The sequence below is a fragment of the Pleurodeles waltl genome, chromosome 12, assembly GCF_031143425.1.
Source record: "Pleurodeles waltl isolate 20211129_DDA chromosome 12, aPleWal1.hap1.20221129, whole genome shotgun sequence".
Lineage (NCBI taxonomy): Eukaryota > Metazoa > Chordata > Amphibia > Caudata > Salamandridae > Pleurodeles > Pleurodeles waltl.
In genome coordinates this window covers 216,033,689-216,053,735 of record NC_090451.1, presented here as the reverse complement: position 1 = coordinate 216,053,735, position 20,047 = coordinate 216,033,689, and the positions used below count along the sequence as shown (strand labels likewise).

At 46.2% G+C, this 20,047-nt stretch overlaps 1 protein-coding gene across 1 annotated transcript in view; it reads right to left on the bottom strand.

Moving 5' to 3' along the window:
* Window positions 1-20,047, bottom strand: part of TCF25 (transcription factor 25) — a 444,525-nt gene that overhangs the window by 133,063 nt on the left and 291,415 nt on the right. Inside the window, exon 15 of the mRNA XM_069216958.1 lies at window positions 14,878-14,968. Coding sequence (XP_069073059.1) covers window positions 14,878-14,968 — 91 coding nt within the window. The remainder of the gene's footprint in view (window positions 1-14,877; window positions 14,969-20,047) is intronic.

Genomic DNA, 20,047 nt, shown 5'->3' with positions numbered 1-20,047 from the left:
ACAATGGCTATGCATGAGGACATCATGCCTAGGAGTTTCATCACCATTTTGACTTGTATTTTTTGTTTTGGATACATGGCCTGTATTACATTGTGAAATGCCTGAACCCTTTGTGGACTTGGAGTGGCAATCCCTTTTGCTGTGTTGATTGTCGCCCCTAAGTATTGCTGTGTTTGACACGGCATAAGGTGTGACTTTGTGTAGTTGATTGAGAAACCTAGTTTGTGGAGGGTTTCTATGACATACTTTGTGTGTTGTGAACACTTTTCTAGCGTGTTGGTTTTGATTAACCAATCGTCTAGGTACGGGAACACATGTATTTGCTGCCTTCTGATATGTGCAGCTACGACTGTTAGCCACTTTGTAAAAACTCTTGGCGCAGTTGTTATTCCGAATGGCAACACCTTGAATTGGTAATGTATCCCTTGGAATACAAACCTTAAGTACTTTCTGTGTGAAGGATGTATCGGTATATGGAAATATGCATCCTTTAGGTCTAGTGTTGTCATGTAGTCTTGTTGTTTGAGTAGTGGAATTACGTCTTGTAATGTCACCATGTGAAAGTGATCTGATTTGATGTAGGTATTTAATGTTCGGAGATCTAATATAGGTCTCAGACTCTTGTCTTTTTTGGGTATGAGAAAGTACCGAGAGTAAACTCCTGTTCCTTTCTGATGTTTTGGTACTAATTCTATTGCTTCTTTTAGTAGCAATGCCTGAACCTCTAGTCCTAGAAGATCTATATGTTGTTTTGACATATTGTGTGTTTTCGGTGGGACGTTTGGAGGGAATTTGAGAAATTCTATGCAATAACCATGCTGGATAATTGCTAGGACCCAAGTGTCTCTTGTTATTTCCTCCCAATGTTTGTAAAATTTGGTTAGTCTCCCCCCCACAGATGTTATGTGTTGGGGATGTGTGACTTGGAAGTCACTGCTTGTTTTGAGGAGTTTTGGGACTTTGGAACTTTCCTCTATTCTTTTGGAATTGTCCCCCTCTATATTGTCCCCGAAAACTTCCCAGCTGATACTGGCTCTGGTAAGTGGGTCTTGTTTGTGAGGTTGTGGGTTCTGTGCTTTGTCCTCGAAACCCCCCTCTAAACTGTGTTTTTCGAAATGTGCCTCTGCCTTGTGGGGAGTAGAGTGCGCCCATGGCTTTGGCCGTGTCAGTGTCTTTTTTAAGTTTTTCAATCACAGTGTCCACCTCTGGCCCAAACAACTGCTGTCCGTTGAATGGCATATTCAGCACAGCTTGCTGTATTTCTGGTTTAAATCCTGATGTACGCAGCCATGCATGTCTCCTTATTGTTACTGCTGTGTTGACAGTTCTAGCAGCTGTGTCTGCAGCATCCATTGCTGACCGTATCTGATTGTTGGAGATACTCTGTCCTTCTTCTACTACCTGCTGCGCTCTCTTTTGGAACTCCTTGGGCAAATGTTCTATAAAGTGTTGCATTTCGTCACAATGGGCCCCATCGTATCTGGCCAACAAAGCCTGTGAATTGGCAATACGCCACTGGTTTGCTGCCTGTGCCGCCACCCTTTTGCCTGCTGCGTCGAATTTTCTACTTTATCTGGATGTGGTGCATCTCCTGAAGTATGTGAGTTCGCTCTTTTGCGCGCTGCCCCTACTACAACTGAGTCCGGTGTTAGCTGTTGTGTGATGTACACGGGGTCTGTTGGTGGCGGTTTATATTTTTTCTCCACTCTTGGAGTAATGGCCCTTCCTTTTACAGGCTCTTCAAACACTTGTTTGGATTGTTTCAGCATTCCGGGTAGCATAGGAAGACTTTGATACTGGCTGTGTGTGGACGACAGTGTGTTAAAAAGAAAGTCGTCTTCAATGGGCTCAGCATGCAGGCTGACATTATGAAATGCCGCTGCTCTCGACACCACTTGTGCGTAGGCTGTACTATCCTCTGGTGGCGATGGTCTAGCTGGATAACATTCAGGACTATTATCTGACACTGGTGCTTCATAAAGGTCCCATGCGTCAGGGTCATCTTGTCTCATTCCTGTATGAGTTGGGGATTGCATCATTGGTGGAGAGGCTACCGGTGATGGTTGCGGAGAGCATTGTGGAGATGGTGGCGGGGTTACTTGTTTAGCCACCTTTGCCTGTGGCTGCTTGTCTTTTTCCTGAAAGGCAAGTTTGCGTTTCATTTTAATCGGAGGGAGAGTACTGATCTTCCCTGTTTCTTTTTGGATATGGAGCCTTCTTTGTGTATAGTCTGGCTCTATTGTTTCCAATTCCTGTCCAAATCTATGTGTCTTCATTTGTGTGGACAGTCCTTGTTCCTCAGTGTAGGAACTTGTTTTCGGTTCCGAGGCCGGATGTTTCGGTATCGAAACCTTTTCGGCTGCTTTTTTCCGGTTCCGACGAAACCTTCTTTACTTTCGGCATCGTGGTCTCACGGTGCCGACCCATTTCGGTGCTGCTATCTCAGTGCCGAACCTGCTCGGAGACACTATCTCGAGCCCGAGATTGCTGTGTGGCGGTATCTCGACCGGAGTCAGATTACTTCACCCCCAGCGTGCCCTTTTTCGGTGCCGATGATCGGTCACCTATTTTTCGGGTTAAGCCATGGCCTGTTGGCGGTGGCGTCCCCTGGGCTTTAGTGGTTTTTTCGTGAGTTTTGTGTTTCGACGTCTTACTCACGGTTTTCGGCGTTTCTTTGGGATCGATCTCATCCGAGTCTGATTCCTGGATGGAGAATGTTTCTTCCTCCTCCTCGAAACGCTCTTGTCCTGTCGGCGCCGACGCCATTGGCAGTCTCCTTGCTCTTCGGTCTCTTAGTGTCTTCCTGGACCGAAACGCTCGACAGGCTTCACAAGTATCTTCCTTGTGTTCCGGCGACAAACACAAGTTACAGACCAGATGCTGATCTGTATATGGATACTTGTTATGGCATTTTGGGCAGAAGCGGAATGCGGTCCGTTCCATCAGCCTTGAAGAGACACGTGGGTGGGCCGACCAGGCCCCGACGGGGGATCGAAAAACCCCCCCGAAGGGCCACCGGAGCTCTTCAAAAGTCGGTGTCGATCTGTTGTAACTAACCCGATACAGAACGCAAACAATACTGATGATTTTTCCAAGATTCTAACTAACTTTCCGACCCGAAACACAGAGCAAAAAGGAACACGTCCGAACCCGATGGCGGAAAAAAAACAATCTAAGATGGAGTCGACGCCCATGCGCAATGGAGCCGAAATGGGAGGAGTCCCTCGGTCTCGTGACTCGAAAAGACTTCTTCGAAGAAAAACAACTTGTAACACTCCGAGCCCAACACCAGATGGCGGGATGTGCACAGCATGTGTATCTGCAGCTACACATGCCATCGAACATATATATATATATATATATCAACCATTAGGGTCCACACGGGTATCTTCAATCAAAAATGAGACTCCTGCCCTTTCCCAAATTGTATTGCACCTACTGTACAATGGATAGAAAGCAATAAACAACTGGACCCTCCATTTACGCCTCAGACAATCGGACTCAGACTTATTCAGATGAGATACATAGAGAAAAAGTGATATGTATTCCATGCTGCGCACGGATCTTATAAGGTTTGCTTACTTACTCCATCCCTTTGAAATTTACAACTCTGTATTTACTCTGTATCCTTATGGTGTGTGTGTAGGTGTATGTGCAGCGTCTGTGTATACAGCTCGAACAGCTGAGTTCTCAAATAGCCTCGAAAACCTTAGGAACTGTTGATGGAATTTCCCAGTGAAAGAGCCATATCTCTGCTGCTCTTGAAACGTTCCAGAGATGATTCACCATTTTTGTGAAGAAACATTCACAATCTAAGGAAATTCCCATACGCATAGCTTATGAAGCCAGTGGAACGCATTCAAGTATGTCCATATAGAGTGACAGCCATGCCCAAGCATCAAGCCATATTGGCAGCAGAATCCAGGCCGCAACTGAAGATGCAATTATAAGCATCCAAACCACTGCTGACCACATTCGATAACACACTTTTATGTGGTCTGAAATACTGATAAATGTGCCTGCCAAGTACTTATATGGTGTGAATACAGCAACTCAGGTGGCATGTAGAATTCACCATACCAAGGGCAAAGCTGCTGGAAGCAAAAGCTTTATATCAAATAGAGTTCGTTTTTTTTTTTTAGATTCTACATCTAGAGGATCTGTGGGAATGGTATTAGGTTTTAATTTCGAGAAAAAGGCTGGTACTACCAAACTTTCTGTGAAGAGTGTGACTAAGAACAAAATCTAGATACAGGAATCCCAATGTAGCTATCTTTTTGAAGTTAAAAAACCATCTAGCCAAAGATTTCTTTAAAGGTTATCTACAAGATTGTAATGAAAGTAATTTGAAAAAGACTGGATATGTAGGAACAGGTGAAATGTTTCGCTTCAGGATTGGAGACGTGAACAAATTCACTACTACATGGACCAGGTGACCGATACAACAATGTAATACTAGCACTATTACTACTTGGACGAACAGACTTGTTATTATGTTATGTCTTTCTAAAACTCTCAACTCGGAAAGAAGGGTATTGTGCAGTGGAATGCCTGAATACCAATGTCAATGCCCGTCTGCTTTGTCAGCTTGACCCTAGTAAATCCACTATGACACTAAGAAGACAGTGTCTTCTGGCTATTTGTCTTTGGACTGCTGGGCCCAAGAACGTTTTTCCTAACAAGCCATAATAAATCAAGAAGTTCCTCCTGAAGGGCTCTGAAACTGTACAGGGGATTCTGCAAGTTTTCTGGGAAAATATGACATATAACCCCTGCCATGGTAGAGTCCTTTCTAATGTTTCTGCTGTTTTTGAATGAAGAGACTTCTTATGAAGAAAGGCCAGAGGGGTAACGGATGTATCCAGACCACTTAGATTTTGTAGATCAAGATATAACTCAGCATCAGTATTGAAAGCAGAAAGAAGATTTACAGCCTCCAAGTGATCTTCTGCACAACCATAGTACTAATCTGGCATGGCAAAAACGAGCAAGTTACTTACCTTTGGTAACAAATGATCTGGTAGAGACATATTCTAGTTGCAGACTCCTTACCTTAGAATTTCTCCCAGGCGTCAATCTGGATCCATGGATTTTTCTTCAAGCAGTAACCATGCGTGCCGCCAGGTGGCATCAGTCAACTCTACATCCATCGCCGAATACGACATTGCAAGTCGTATATAGGCACCCTGACGTCAGTTTGTTTTCACAACTTTCCACGGCAGAAGTGCGGAGTCATGAAGAACACTAACCCTCGTGCACCAGAACTAGGGCCCTGAAAGGAAAGTCTATCCCTAGAAATCAGTTTGCAGAGCGGGGAGGATGGGTGGCTCGGTAAGGAACATGCAACTAGAATATGGCTCTACAAGATAATTTGTTACTGAAGGTAAGTAACTTGTTCATCTGAAAGACTTCTAGTTGCAGATTCCTTGCCTTAGAATAGATACCCAAGCAATACCATCCCAGGAGGAGGGTCTGCGAACCAAGCTAATACTAGGAAGTCATGCAGGACCGAATGGGCAAAGAACCCGTCCCTTGGGACCTTACTGTCCAGGCAGTAGTGTTTGGTAAACGTGTGGAAGGACGTCGAAGTTGCTGCCTGGCAGATGTCCAAGACTGGAACTCCATGTGCTAATGCAGTGATTGCAGCTGTTGCTCTGGTAGAGTGAGCAAGCAAACCCTCCTGGGGGTGCTTTTTAGCCAATGCGTAGCACATTTTAATGCATAGAACATCCCATCTACAGATGGTTCTCTTCTGCACTGCCTGACCTTTCTTCACACCCACATAACCCACAAAGAGTTGATCATCCACCCGGAACTCTTCGGTACAATCAAAATAGAAAGCCAACACTCTTTTTGGGTCCTGGTGGTGGAGTCTCTCCTCTTCCTTAGATGGATGCGGGGGCATATAAAAAGTAGGTAAAGTGATGGATTGCCCTACATTAAAGGGCACGACTACGTTCAGTAGAAAGGAAGCCCTGGTACAAAGCACCACCTTGTCAGGATGGATGGAGATAAAGGTGGCTTCGAGGAAAGAGCCCACAGCTTGCTCACTCTACCGGCAGATGTGATGGCTACAAGGAACGTTGTCTTCAGAGTAAGAAGCCGAAGTGGGCATTTCTGAAGTAGCTCAAAAGGAGCACACATCAGAAAAGTAAGAACTAAGTTCAAATACCATTGGGGCAATATGAACAGAGAAGGAGGAAAAAGATGAGTAAGACCCTTTAGAAATCTTCCCACAATGGGAGATTTAAACAAGAAGGGTTAGCCAGGCAATCTGAGGAAAGCTGAGATGGCAGACAAATAACCCTTAATGGTGCCTAGAGCAAAGCCCTGCTGGGCCAGAGAAAGAACAAACAAAACAACCTCAGAAAAAGGGGCAGAAGGGGGGGAGGGGTCAACAGACTTGTCAGTACAACATCCCACAAATTTGTTCGACAGGTGTACACCGTTTTGGTTACAGGGCACCTGGTTGCCAAGATGACATTACAGACTTCGGGCGGAAGGTCAAAAGCTGTCAACTGCTGCTTCTCAATCTCCATCCATGCAAGAAGGCAGAGACTGGACAGGTTCTGGGGGAGAACCCTCCCCTGCTGCTGAGACAGAAGATCCTCCCAAAGAGGCAGTCTGAGTGGAGGATCGAAGGCCATGCTCAAGAGCTCGTGATACCAGACTCTTTGTGCCCAGACCGGAGCCACAAAAATGACTTGGGCCCGGTCGTTCTTCATCTTCTTGAGAACTCTGGGCAGAAGTGGTATTGGCGGAAAGACTTAAAAGAGGCCTAAGTTACACTTGAAACAAAAAGCGTCGTCGAGCGAGTGCCACCTTGACAATTCCAGGGTGCTAAACAGCTGAATGAACGTTCCCTGTGGAGGCGGACAGATCTAACCAAGGTTCTCTCCCCTGCTGAAAGAGACCTTGCGCTACCTCCAGATGGAGACGCCCTTCGTGATCGACCAAGCATTGACGGTTGAGATCGTCTGCTCTGGCGTTCAGAGAGCCTGCCGAGTGTTGAACCACTAGGGATATGCCATTATGTTCCAGCCATGTTGAGAGGTGCAGAGTCTACTGACAAAGGGTCCATGACCCTAACCCTATCCTGTTTATTCCTCTACCACATGGCGGTGGTGTTGTCTGTGAATACCTGCACCACTTTCCCCAATGAGAGAGGGAAGGAAAGCTTTCAATGCTAGCCTGATCGCCCTGAGCTCTAAAAGATTGATATGAAACTAAGACTCCACCTGAGACCAGACGTGTCTGATCTCCATCCCTCCCATGTGGCTACCCCATCCCAGGAGTGACGCATCTGTCACTAATGTCAGATCTGGTTGGGGAAGGGAGCGGGATCTGCCTTTGACCCAATCATGGTTCAAAAGCCACCACTGCAGATCTTGCACATTCTCCTCCGAGATCTGAACCATGTCGAAGAGATTCCCCTTATGCTGCGTCCACTGGTACTTACACTTTATACCCCTGGTCATTCTCACCGAAGTGCAGGAGAGAGGCTCAAACATTGGTTTCAAAACTTGAATATCCTGGACTCACCACTCGGGAGGATAGACCAGAACAGCTCCTATGAAATGGAGCATCTGAGAGGTAGTCAGGTGTGATTTCGACATGTTTATAGTGAACCAGCCAGTGCAGGATGTCTGCCGTAGTCTGGAGGTGGGAGACAAGTGCCTGGGGAGAGCCTGCCTTCAACAGCCAGTCATCGAGATATGGAAAAACTGAAACAACTGATCTGCACAGATGAGCTGCAACCACCACTATCATCATCTTGGTGAACACCCGTGGGGCTCTGGTAAGGCCAAAGGGGAGCATGGTGAACTGAAAGTGCTTGTGGCCTACTGTGGACTTCAAGTAACATCTGTGGAAAGGCCGGGCAGGGATATCGAAATATGTGTCCTGCAAATGCAAAGCTACCATCCAAGCTCCTGGGTCCAGGACAGATAAAACCTCAGAGTCAGAGTAAGCATTCTGAACTTCACTTTCTTGAGGGAAAGATTGAGGGACCGAAGGTGTAGGATAGGGCAGAGGCCATTGTCCTTTTTGGGTACAAGAAAGTAGCAGGAACAGCAACCACAACATATTTCTGGCACAGGAAGCCTCTCTATGGCTCCCTCGTCCAAGAGAGCCATAACTTTCTCTTGGAGAAGTGCCAAGTGATCCTCCATCATCCGATCGTAGGATGTGGTATGGATGGAGTGGTAGTCTCGAAGGTGAGGGCGTAGCCTCTTCAGATTATCAGCAAAACCCACCAGTCTGATGTGATGGATTGCTAGGAAGCAGATGATGGCCCCTGATGGGGAAGAGTCAAACTAGGAAGGTTTGGAGGCACCTGCAAGAGGGGGGTCAGCAGCAGACTAGGCAGCATGCCGGCTCCCTCATCCACAAGGATGGTGGTTCCCACATCTCTGCCACGCAAAGGCTGGACAACATGCACAGCATGGTGACGGATGGGAACGGATATGGTTGGGCGCACCTTCCCTTGCCACGTAAGGGGTGAAATGCAGACTGAGGGGGTCGAGGGGCCAAGCGCTTGAGCACTGAGTCTGCTTTCTCTCCGAAGAGACAGGCACCTTCAATCGGCTTGTAGGAAGTCACTATTTTTGACAGGGTTATCCCCACTTTTTGCCTGTTTATCAGTGTGCTTAGACTGTTTCACTGGGATCCTGCCAACCAGGAGCCCAATGATTGTGTTCTCTCCCCTAAATTTGATTGCTTCTGTACCCTTTACACCTCACAATTGGCTCACTGGTGTACCCCTGTAAGTCCCTAGTTTATGGTACTTAGGTACCCAGGGCATTGGTATCCCATGGGCTGCAGCCTGTATTATGCCAGCCATGGGAGCCCCTGCAAACTATGTCTGCAGGCCTGCCACTGCAGCCTGCATGATAAGGCACATGCACCCTTTCACTGCTGGTCACTACACCAGGTCACTGTAAGTCGCTCTGATAGTAGGCTCTTTCAGCCCAAAGGGCAGGGTGTGGATTCCTGTGTGTGAGGGCACTCCTGCGTGAGCAGAGGTGCATCTACGAACTCCAGTTCCAATGCACTGGACTTCGTAAGTGCAGGGAAGCCATTTTACTTGTGTACTGGCCACAGGTCATTCACTATCTGTGGTACAGCTACATAATAGTAACTCAGAACCTAGGCATGTTAGGTATCAAACATGTTGAAATCATACCCCAATACTAATGGCAGTATTGGTAGCATGATTCCATGGACTCTGGGGGCACCTTAGAGGCCCATCTAGTAGTGCTCCTACCAGTCTTTCAGGGTTTGCGGGCAGCCCATGCTCCTGCAGTCCCTCAGACAGGTTTCTGCCCTCCTGCTACTTGACCAGCTCAAGCAGGGAAGGCAGAACAAAGGATTTCCTGTGGGAGAGGGTATGCAACATCCTCTCCCTTGGAAATGGGTATTACAAAGCTGGGGAGGGGTAGCCTCCCCATGACACCTTGCTTGCTTGCTTTGAATTACATTTGGTGCCCTCCTTCCATAATCTGATTTGCACCAGTCCAGGGCACCCCGGGCCCGGCTCTGGAGCACCAGCACACAAAGGAAAGGGGAGTGACCACTCCCCTCCCCATCAGCACCCCAGGGGTGGTGCCCAGAGCTCCTCCAGGTGGCCACTTGATTCTGCCATCTTGGAAACAAGATGTGCAGAGGCCCCTGGGAGCTTCTGGTTGGCCTGGACAGGTGACTGATGTCAGTGACCCCCTCTGATAGGTGGTCACCCTGCAGAGTGACCAAACCCCCCCATTAGGGCTATATAGGGACTCCCATGTGGGTGGGTCCACAGATTTGGCAGGCAATACTCCATCAGAACTCCTCTGCAACGACCTCTTCTGCTCCTGGCCACTGGAACCACTTCTGGACTTCACAGGAAACAAACAAGCCTGCAACTCCGAAAAGGACCTCTCCTTGCAACATTGTTTCTCCGGCTCCTTCCAGCAATTGCAACATTTCCACGACTGTGCATCCTCTGGGGTCGGCAAGACTTCAGCTGCACTAAATAATCAAGAACGAATCTCACTTTGCGTGAAGGAGTTACTCTCCTGCATCCACAGGCACCTAAGGCAACAACGTCCAGCTGCTGGGATCTGCTTTTCACAAGAACTGCGTGGATCCTCCAACACAGGTGGTAGTTCTGAGTAGTCCTCTTAGTCCTCTCTGTCTTCTATCTGAATTGGGAGACGGTGAGTCCCTGCCTCTCCTTGCAGGACAGAATCCCTGTGCACTGCTACTCTTTCAGCAACCATGGCTTGTTGACTCCTGCTCTGAGGGCTCTTCAGGATCCAACTAGCCCTGGCATCCAGCACTTCATCCTTGCAAGGACAGTCTCTCCTCTGCTGTTCCAGCGACGTGGGACTCCTCTCTAAGTGTGCGGACTGGACCTCACTGCAACTTACTGTGCCTGCTGCCAGTGGGTTGGCTGTGGGGGTTACGATTCCGTCTGCTGGCTCTCCTGACTGCTGAAGGTGAGCCTGGACTCCCCTCCAAAGGTAGACTCCCCTGGGCCTTGCTGGTCCTCTTCTTCTCTGCAAATCTGATCTGGGTTTGCCAAGGCTTGTTGGCGGTCCTCCTGACCACTGACTATCTGCAACCCGCCAACCAGCGTGAAACATCTTCTGCACAGCTCCAAGGACCTCTCTGCAGCTCCTGAGCTCCACAGCAGATCTTCATCTTCCATCATCGAAGCAGATCTTCATCCACAGAAGGGTGGGTAGTGGCCCCTGCCCCACCCAGACACTCCTACGTAGACTGGACCCTGTCCCCTTCCTTTGTAGGTCCTCTTCATCCGGAATCCACCGTTGGGTTCCACTGGACTGGCCCTGTCCTTGCAATCTTCCTTTTCCAAATCCCCTGTTAATCTCTGGGAAGACTGGGTAACTTACCTCTGCTCTCTTGGTCGTTCGGGATCAACTAGGTACTCACCTTCGGGCGTCCCAAGTTCTCCCAGCTCCCTCCTAACTATTCAACATCCTTGGGTCGGGGACCTCACTTTGCATTCCACTATTTTAGTATATGGTTCGGCTCCCCTATAGGGCCCTAGCTATTTCTTGCCATTGCGTGTTGTTTTTCTATACTAATTCCTAATACTTACCGTGTGTATATACAGTGTGTACTTACCTCCAGTGGGGGAGGGCTGCCTATAAGTAATCTAGTTCAGTGTTACTGTAATAAAGTACTTTTATTTTGCAACACTGTGTGGTTCCTTTCATGTGAGATAAGTTTCTGGGTGACTGCCTTGATATTGCAAGTGCTTTACACTCCTCCTAAATAAGTCTTGGATGCTCACCACAGTTACCACTAGAGAGCCCTGGCTTCCTAGACACTCTCTCACTAACTAATAGGGGCTGCCTGGACCCAGTTTAAGGTGCAAACACCATAGGTGTCCACCACACAAATAGGCCAGCCTCCTACAGGGCACGTCCTTAGGATTAGCTTGGACATCCCCCGAAAACTAGACATCCTCAACCAGACATTGCACCCGAAGGCCACTGTCGAAGCAACCGCTCAGCCCAGTGAGTCAGTCGTGTCCAGTCTACATCGGGTTGTGAACTTTGCTGCGTCTCTCCCATCAACAACTGCTTGGTAAAGTGCTGCCCCGACCCTCCTCTGGGATCTGTGGCAGCACTTGCGCACCCGTATCCCACAGTGCCTGGGAATAACAGCCAAAAAGACATGTGGTTTTTAGGGACCGCAATGCCACGCTGGAATAAGAAAACATCCGGGGGTGCAGAAAGGAACATGCTTTGGGAGGTGGGGGCTTGAAAAACCAAGCTCTCAGGGGTAGGGTGTTGCGTCAGGAAACCTTGGTCATCCGGTGCAGGGCGATGGTGGAGGGCAACTGTCCTGTTCAGAGGAGCCCCTGTGCTGGGTTTGGACCAGGTACCCAGAAGGACATCCGTAAGGGCTTCTTTAAAGGGAAGCTGAGGTTCACAGAATGAAGCTCCAGACTGAAGCACCTCTGTCAGGAGGTCAGTCTTGGCTTCCACCAAAGACAGCTTAAGGACCTTGCTCGCACTCCTACTGAATATGAAGCTCCCTCCTGCATAGCCACGTTCGGGGGAGAGAGGATGCCAGTATCTCAGCAGGTATCCAGACAACTGGCTTCACAAAGGTCCGTATGCCAGTCCATGGGGACTTGGAGGTGGAATTCTAAAGAGTCCAGCGACCCCTCCCTCTCCTGACCGCAACCTTAGACATAGGAATAAGGCTCAGGATCTGCCAAAGAGGGGAAGGTCCTTGTCGGCACTGAAGTAAGCAACGTACGACACTATACGTCTCTGTGTCAGAGTGTGCAATAAGAATGGGTACGGTGCCGTGCGGGGGCAAGGTGTGCCAGGTATGTCGACTTCAGGAACAGTGCTGGGGAAGGTAAAAAGGTTATGACCAACATCGGTCTGGATCTGGAAACTGATCCATGGGTGCTCCTTGGTGCCGAGGCTGAATTCTTGGGCGTGGAATTCGAAGGGGGCCCTTCAGACTACGTTGGGCCCGAAGGTGCGCCAGCAGAGTTGTACTACCCCAAAATGAGGTGCATGGTCTCATAAAACTCCTTATGTTGGGCAGGGGTTGCTTCGGCTCCCGGAAACTTGGGGAGAAGCGGAGTCAGCCCAGACACAGGCTCCACAAAGGGATGCCTCGATCAACGATGCTTCCTCGTCTCATCTGCTGACAAATGAGGTGAAGTCCAAGAAAGTTTTGCTTTCTTTGACTTCTTCTTATGCCTTGACTTACCCGATCGTCCCGAGGACTTGGAGTGGGATGACGAAGAAGGGGGACTCCGCCACCGATCCCATGACCTATCTCTCGACCAAGAACAGGGCTTACGCGGAGTCGAGCATCGGGCCGCATCAGCTTTAGGGACCACTCCCTCAAAGCCTTTGGATTCATGAGCCGGCATTCGGAGCACAACTTCGGGTTGTGGTCATGCTCCAGACACCTAACAAAAAGCACACGAAGTGAAGATCCATCACGGACATCCCCCGACGGCAGGATCCAAAGGGCTTAAACCCAGTCTTAAGCTAAGACATCCCTTGATGCACAAGGAGTAGAATGTTCAAAAAAAGCTTTGACAAAAGTCGAAAAAAGCTCAGTGAAAAAAAGTGACTGAGGGGTAGCTCTTTCTTCAGATCATGGCTGGCACAGAAAGAAAAGAACCAACGTCAGCACTCCACGGTGGGGCATATATAGGACCCGTAATGTAACATACAGCACAGACAACAGTGACAATGGACATGGAGCCAATCCACATCCCATAACGGCGTACAGAGGTACTGCTCAAGAAAAATATCCAGATCCAGACTGACGCTTGGAGAAATTCTAAGGTAAGGAATCTGCAACTAGATGTCTCTATCAGACAGGAACTTTCATGCACCCTTTGACAATCTTTTGTGAGAATAGAGCTGGCATAAAGGAAGACTGACAGTACCAAGAGATGGTTGGCAGGTGCACCGTAACCACTGAATATCTGAAACATTCTTTAGTGCAGGGCAGGAGGTATAGTAGGGATTTGTGGGGTTGTGACAAGAGTGGGTACAAGTTATACTTTGCGCACCAAAAACAAATGTGGTTACACTTGGCAACAAAGGTCTTGGGGGCGAAGAAGCATAAACGTGCTAGGATTTGTGTACATCATACAGGAAGGTCCAAATAGTAAAAATCTATGTAAATAGATACCCAGTTGTGAGGCTCAAGGACTTCAGCTTGCCTCACAAAAGTGCCAGGTGTACCTTCAAGGTGCTCAGCAGACAGCAGAAATAAATTGGTGAACAAATATTGTTTCAGCAACTCAGGTGGAACAAGAATGAAAATGCATGAACCACTGCCTAGTCCTAAAAAACGTTTGAGAACCTTGCATTTGAAAAAAATAAGTGATTGCTTTATTTTAAAGCAATTGTAGACATGCAGCCCACATTCTTTGTGACAGAGCAAATCATTAGTTGGTCGTAATTTGCGATCTATCTCATTAATATTTAATTGGTATTTTGTGGCCTGACTTATTAGTACATAGGTTGGTTCATAAAATACCACCTGATTTGCTAAAAATCAGTGCGCAAATACGACTAGTTTTAGAGACCACATTGTTAGTACATTCACTCAAAATATGAGCAAATTACTAGTGTTTATTGCCATGTTAACATACTTGGGATTCTTGGCCTGACGATGCAGAATGATTAAAGTACGTGGATCTATGAAAGATCCAATGCCGGACAAATATTATTGCTTGGGCCGTAACTTATACAGCTTTAAAAAAAAAAAGAAGCTTAATTAAGGCTACTGAAGCACATATCAAACATCAACAATGTTAAGCTTTTATAAGCAAATGTGTATTGTGAGACCCTTATGCCATTTATGCTCTGTAGATTCGGCCACCTTACTAACTTACAGTGCTGGTCTACTTAAATTCATACACGCTACAATTTGCAAGCTCCGCTCCAGCAAGCCAATCTCAAAAAGCATTATTTAACTGTAACAATATTTTTTTTCCTTTATCGTCTACATATGTTGTGAAGAATGATGAAATCGGTATGACTATTTATGAATTTGCAAAAGGTATGTACACCTAATTCTCTTAATAGGTTTTCTAGTAACTTTAGCTTGAAAACTTTGTGTACGACAAAGATTTCGAACAGTTTTACTGTTAATAAGGATACATAAAAGCAAAACATTAGTTCAGGTGCAATGATGGAGCCTCTTCAGTCTTGTATTTAATGGGACTTGTTAAAAAAACGAAGATGCAAGGGATCAGAATTGGTAAGGAATGGAGGAATGGCAGAAGCTGGCGTCGAGGGAGAGAGTGATCCAGCTTGGAACAAGGCATTAATCCTGCATGCTAGGTGCTCATTTTGGTCTTGTCAGTTTTCTCACCAGGGGTAGTGCTGCTGCAGCTTCTTTAATTTCTGACAGTATCACATGGCGATGAATGTTCCTGGGAGCGCTCTGATAACGTACTTTCCTTCTAAGAGCCGATGTAAATGAAAAGGCAAACAAATTGGTTAGACTGTGTTTTACTACGGAAGGAAAAACAACATTCAAAGAACAGTAATATGCTTATATTAATATATTTGCACCTAGGTTGTTGCAGGAAAATCACATAATTTGTGGTGAAAATAAATAATCTTCTGCTCGGAGATTTGCCACTGCAAGGAGAAATTTCTGCTGGAATTATATATGCTCTGGGCCTAATATTGTGGGGTATTTCTACTGGATGATTGTGTACTTTTATATTATCCTCGAACTTGTTCCACTAATCAAAGGATTGCATGTTGATAACCAGCTGTAAATAAGGTTACCTCAGCTATAAATGGTTCAAAAGCCCAATGATTCAGGCACTAGGGAGTCCAGTATTCTGTCTTATGCACACTACTTTTGAAGGCAGATAAAATACAACAAAGGGAGACTCATGACTATCTATAACATTCATAACTGATGAAGACGAAAACCCAAACTATCACCCCTGGTTCAGTCTGGACATTTTGAATTCACAGTGTACAGTGTGTGTGATCTGCAGAGAATTGAAAACGTGTAATCTGAGACACTATCAAGGAAATCTTTACTAATTCATTAATCTTTGATGCCGCTAGAGCATGTCATAAGAGAATCTTTTTCTTAATCTAATGTTAATCTAATGGCACCTTTTAAAAACAAAAAAACCCCAGTAAAATCACTGTAATATAGAGATTACAATCTGTGAAACGTTTATTTTAGGGATATTTTTCAAATTTAAAAACATTACAGAAGTGGGCTGAAGACTGCAGTGCCCCATTACGACAGCAAAGACAGACCTTCCATCCAACAAGGGTACAGCTTTCGTAGTTGATATGCAGGTAATTATAAAGGTTTATGATCTTTAAATGGACCACCTAGTCTATAGTTTCTTGGGGTGACAGAAGGTGTGCTCATTAAGTCAATTAAGATTCTATTGATGAGATCTGGGATCGCAATTAAGCGCTCTTTTTTCTTCACAGAAATTCAGAAACAATGAACAAGAGCCAACTCATCCCATTGTAATAAGGAGATCCAGAAGGAGAAAAAAGCTTGAAAAAAAGTCAGCTAACAGAAAAGATGATTAACATCTAACAAAACAGGTTCGGCTGAGATGCTTCCCCCCCATTTAGGCAACTATTCTAGCAGTGCTTCACAGACATATAAACCAATATCCAGGTAGGTGTTCTAAAAGTCACACCTATAAGTACATTCTTAAAATAAACTGCAGTAGTCAAACCACAGAACAATCAACTGGCTTTAAAGAAAAATAATTTTTGGCCTTTCAGTAAAAAGTCACTGGAGAATGCAACAGACTGTGGTCACTTGTTGCCAACACTGTATGGACAGGGCCATAATTATAAGCTAATTGCTGGGATATCTTGTTTCTTCATCTAGTTACAGTAAGAATTGTCTTTTCACATCTAGGATGAGAAGAGTTTTCTCTGCAGGAGATGAGGGATTAGGAAAGAAGGGGTCAATATTGGTTTCAATTACAAGGAAATCCGATCGGAGTCGTTAAACCAAACTTAAGCAATGGAATATTGAAAAGGTCCTGTATTTCACTGTTACACTGCAACAAAGAGACTGCAACTACTTTCCAGGGTGGCTGTTTGAGCTTGATTTTTGGTAGGGTTCAAATGGTGGACAAAAGCTTTGACAAGACAAATTTTCAACATCCAAGCAAGAGTAGGATTTCTGATCTATCGAAACACTTTCCTCCGATAATATCCATATAGCACTGGAATAGCAAAAGGCGTTTGGAAAGGATTCCTCCTACAGGCATTAATGGATGCTCAAGGAAACTTTTAAGGAGTAAATATTTACAACCGATCTTGCCAAATATGCCATAATGAGCAATACAATTTCTTCCTGGAACTTTCCCCTACACAAGGCACACAATGTTCAAGAAGATGGCGAACAAGTTACTTACATTTGGTAACGCCTTATCTGGTAGAGACTATAGTTAGCTGCAGATTTCTTCCCTTTGAATTTTCCTCTGGTGTCAGAATGGATCCGGAAGATTTTTCGGGAGCATTACCCCTACATGCCTGTAGGTGGCATAGATTGGCTTTGCATCCATCGGCGGCATCGTTTGGCTGGAAATGATGTTGCGTTACTTATATAGGTGTCACCCAGGTGCACGGACGTCAGTTTCTTTTCACCACTTCCCATACCAGAACCCCAGAGCCAAGAAGAACACTGACACTGGTGTGTCAAAACTAGGGCACTGAAAGGGAAGTCCCTTTTTGCAGAGCGGGAGGATAAGTGCCTCAGTAAGAAATCAGCAGCTAGATATAGGGTCTACCAGATAAGGCATTATTGAAGGTAAGTAACTTGTTCATCTGATAGGGACTTCTAGCTGCAGATTCCTTACCTTTGAATAGATACCCAAGTAATACCATCCCTGGACGTGGGTCTGGGAACTAATTTCAAATGAGAAAGTCCTGCATGACCAACAGGAAAAGTGCCTATCCCTACGGACCTGACTGTCCAGGCAGTAGAGTTTTGTAAACATGTTCAGAGATGCCCATGGTGCTGCCTGGCAGATGTCCAGGAACGGAACTCCGCATGCTATTGCAGTGGTTGCATCTTTAGCTCTGGTAGAATCAGCCCTCAAGCCTTTGGGGAGGTTGCTTTTTGGAGAGTGCATATCAAAGCTTGATGCAGAGCATGACCAACGAGAGATGGTTCACTTCAGCCCGCCTGACCTTTCTTCGCACCCACATACCCTAAGAAGAGTTGGTCGTCCACCGGGAACTCTTTTCTTCAATCAAGGTAGAACGCCAACACTCTTTTTGGGTCCAGCCAGTGGAGTCTCTCCTTCTCCTCAGAAGGATGTGGGGCTGCATAGTAGAAAAACTGATTGACTGGCCTACATGAGAAGGCATGACTACTTTTGGCAGAGAAGTTGCCTTAGTGCGAAGCATGACTTTGTCAGGATAGAAAGAGAGGTAGGGCAGCTTAGATGATAAGGCCTGCAGGTCACTCACTCTGCAGGCAGATGTAATTGCTACAAGCAAGGCTCTTTTTAATGTGAGAAGCCTGAGTGGACAGTTGTGAGGAGGCTTGAAAGGAACGCACATCAAAAAGGACAGAACCAAATTAAGATCCTACTGGGGCATAATGTATGGAGAAGGAGGGAAGAGATGAGTAAGACCTTTGAGGAACCTTTGTACAATAGGAGAATTAAATATAGAGGGGTGATCAGGCAACTACAAAAAAAGCTGAAATGGCAGATAAATAGCCCTTCAAAGTGCCTGAAGCAGAGCCTTACTTGGCAAGGCAAAGAATGAACAGTAAAACTTCAGAAAGAGGGGCAAAAAGGATATCAACACACTTGTCCCTGTACTATGCCACAAATGTTTTGCAACAACAGGCGTATAACGTTTTGGTGGAGGGATGCCTGGTTGACGAGGTGACATTATGGACTTCGGGAGGAAGGTCAAAAGCTGTCAACTGTCGCCACTCAATTTCCACACAAGAAGACAGAGAGTGGACAGGTTCGGGTAAAGAACCTTCCCTGCTGCTGCAACAGAAGATCTTCTCAAAGGGTCAGTCTAATTAGAGGATTGACGGACATGCTCAGCAGCTCGGGATACCAGAATCTCCCTGTCCAGTCTGGAGCCACAAGGACTACTCGGTTACTTGGGCCCTGTTGTTCCTGATCTTCTTGAGAATTCTGGGCAGGACTGATATGGGTGGAAAGACATACAGGAGGCCTGAATGCCACTCAAGTGTCTCTGTGCGAGAGCTGCCTTGGAAACTCCAGCACGCAAAACAGCTGACATTGCCTGTTCTCGGCAGAGGCAAACAGATCTAACAAAGGCTCACCCCACTGCTGAAAGAGACCTTGCACCACCTTCTGGTTGAGATGCCATTCGTGATTGGCAAAGCATTTTAAGCTGAGTTTGTCTGCTCTGGTGCTCAGAGAACCTGCCAGATGTTGAACCACCAGGGATATTGCCTGCACAGAGATGTAAAGCCTCGTGACCAAGTGTCCACTACTCCACCCTGCCCTGTTTGTTGCAGTATCATATGGAGGTGGTGTTACTCGAATGTGAATTTACCTTGAAAAAACAAAAGACAAGAGGCGTTTGGCAAAGCAGGTAGAGTTTCTTTAATTAAACATTACGGTTGGGAGAATCTGAGGACTGTCCCAAGGTACAGCTGATCTAAGAGGTGTTTTATACATTTCCCCGAGTACCATAAAACAATTATAACATTCCTTTAGGGCAAAGAATGTGAATAGTTGTCTCGGAGTCATAAATAAGGTTGTGATAACAAATGCAGGTAGGCCTCGACCTTGCGTGGACACAATGAGGGACAGTGGATAACGTGTTGAGATGTCCGGCCTGAAGGGGGTGTGATCGCCGCGTGCTACTGTGTGCGCTGTGGTCTGATTGGCTAGTTGTTCTTATGACATCTGACTTTATGGTGTTTGGGGATGTGCGCATCTCTCTGGCCATATGTGTTTTATTGGGGCCAATATCCTGGGACCACTGCTGTGTCTATTTGTGGGATACATTTTAAGTTTCCTGTTCACACTGTAGTGTGGTCAGTTTTACGTATATTTTGCGCATTAGCTTCAGGCCTTAGGCCTCTGTGCACTTTGCCCTAAATATATTTTATTCCTTTGCTAACAGCTTAGAGCCTCTGTGCACTTTGCTCTAAATGCTTTCTATTAGGCTTCGTACTGTTATTTTACAGAATAGCCAGTTCTACGGTGTTGTTTTTTATTCATATCACACTGTTTTGCCTACTTCAGCACTGGAGTTCTTCATAACATATTCACTCTGTGCTTTAGTCAAGGATACAGTCTGGTACATTGCCTATAGACGTGGTAGGAGTCTAGACTTGCCATTCCTGCGTAGGAACATTTTGTGATCACGATGACATGTTAGTTATAAAATCACTTCCTTGTCCCAATACATGCAAGAGGGAGATTCCGACCAGGGAACCACAACTAGACGCTGACTGCCTCGTTGCAGATGCTGAACCAGATCACAGGCCTTTGCTCAGGTATGAGTGTGTCCGTCTCCCTAGTGATACA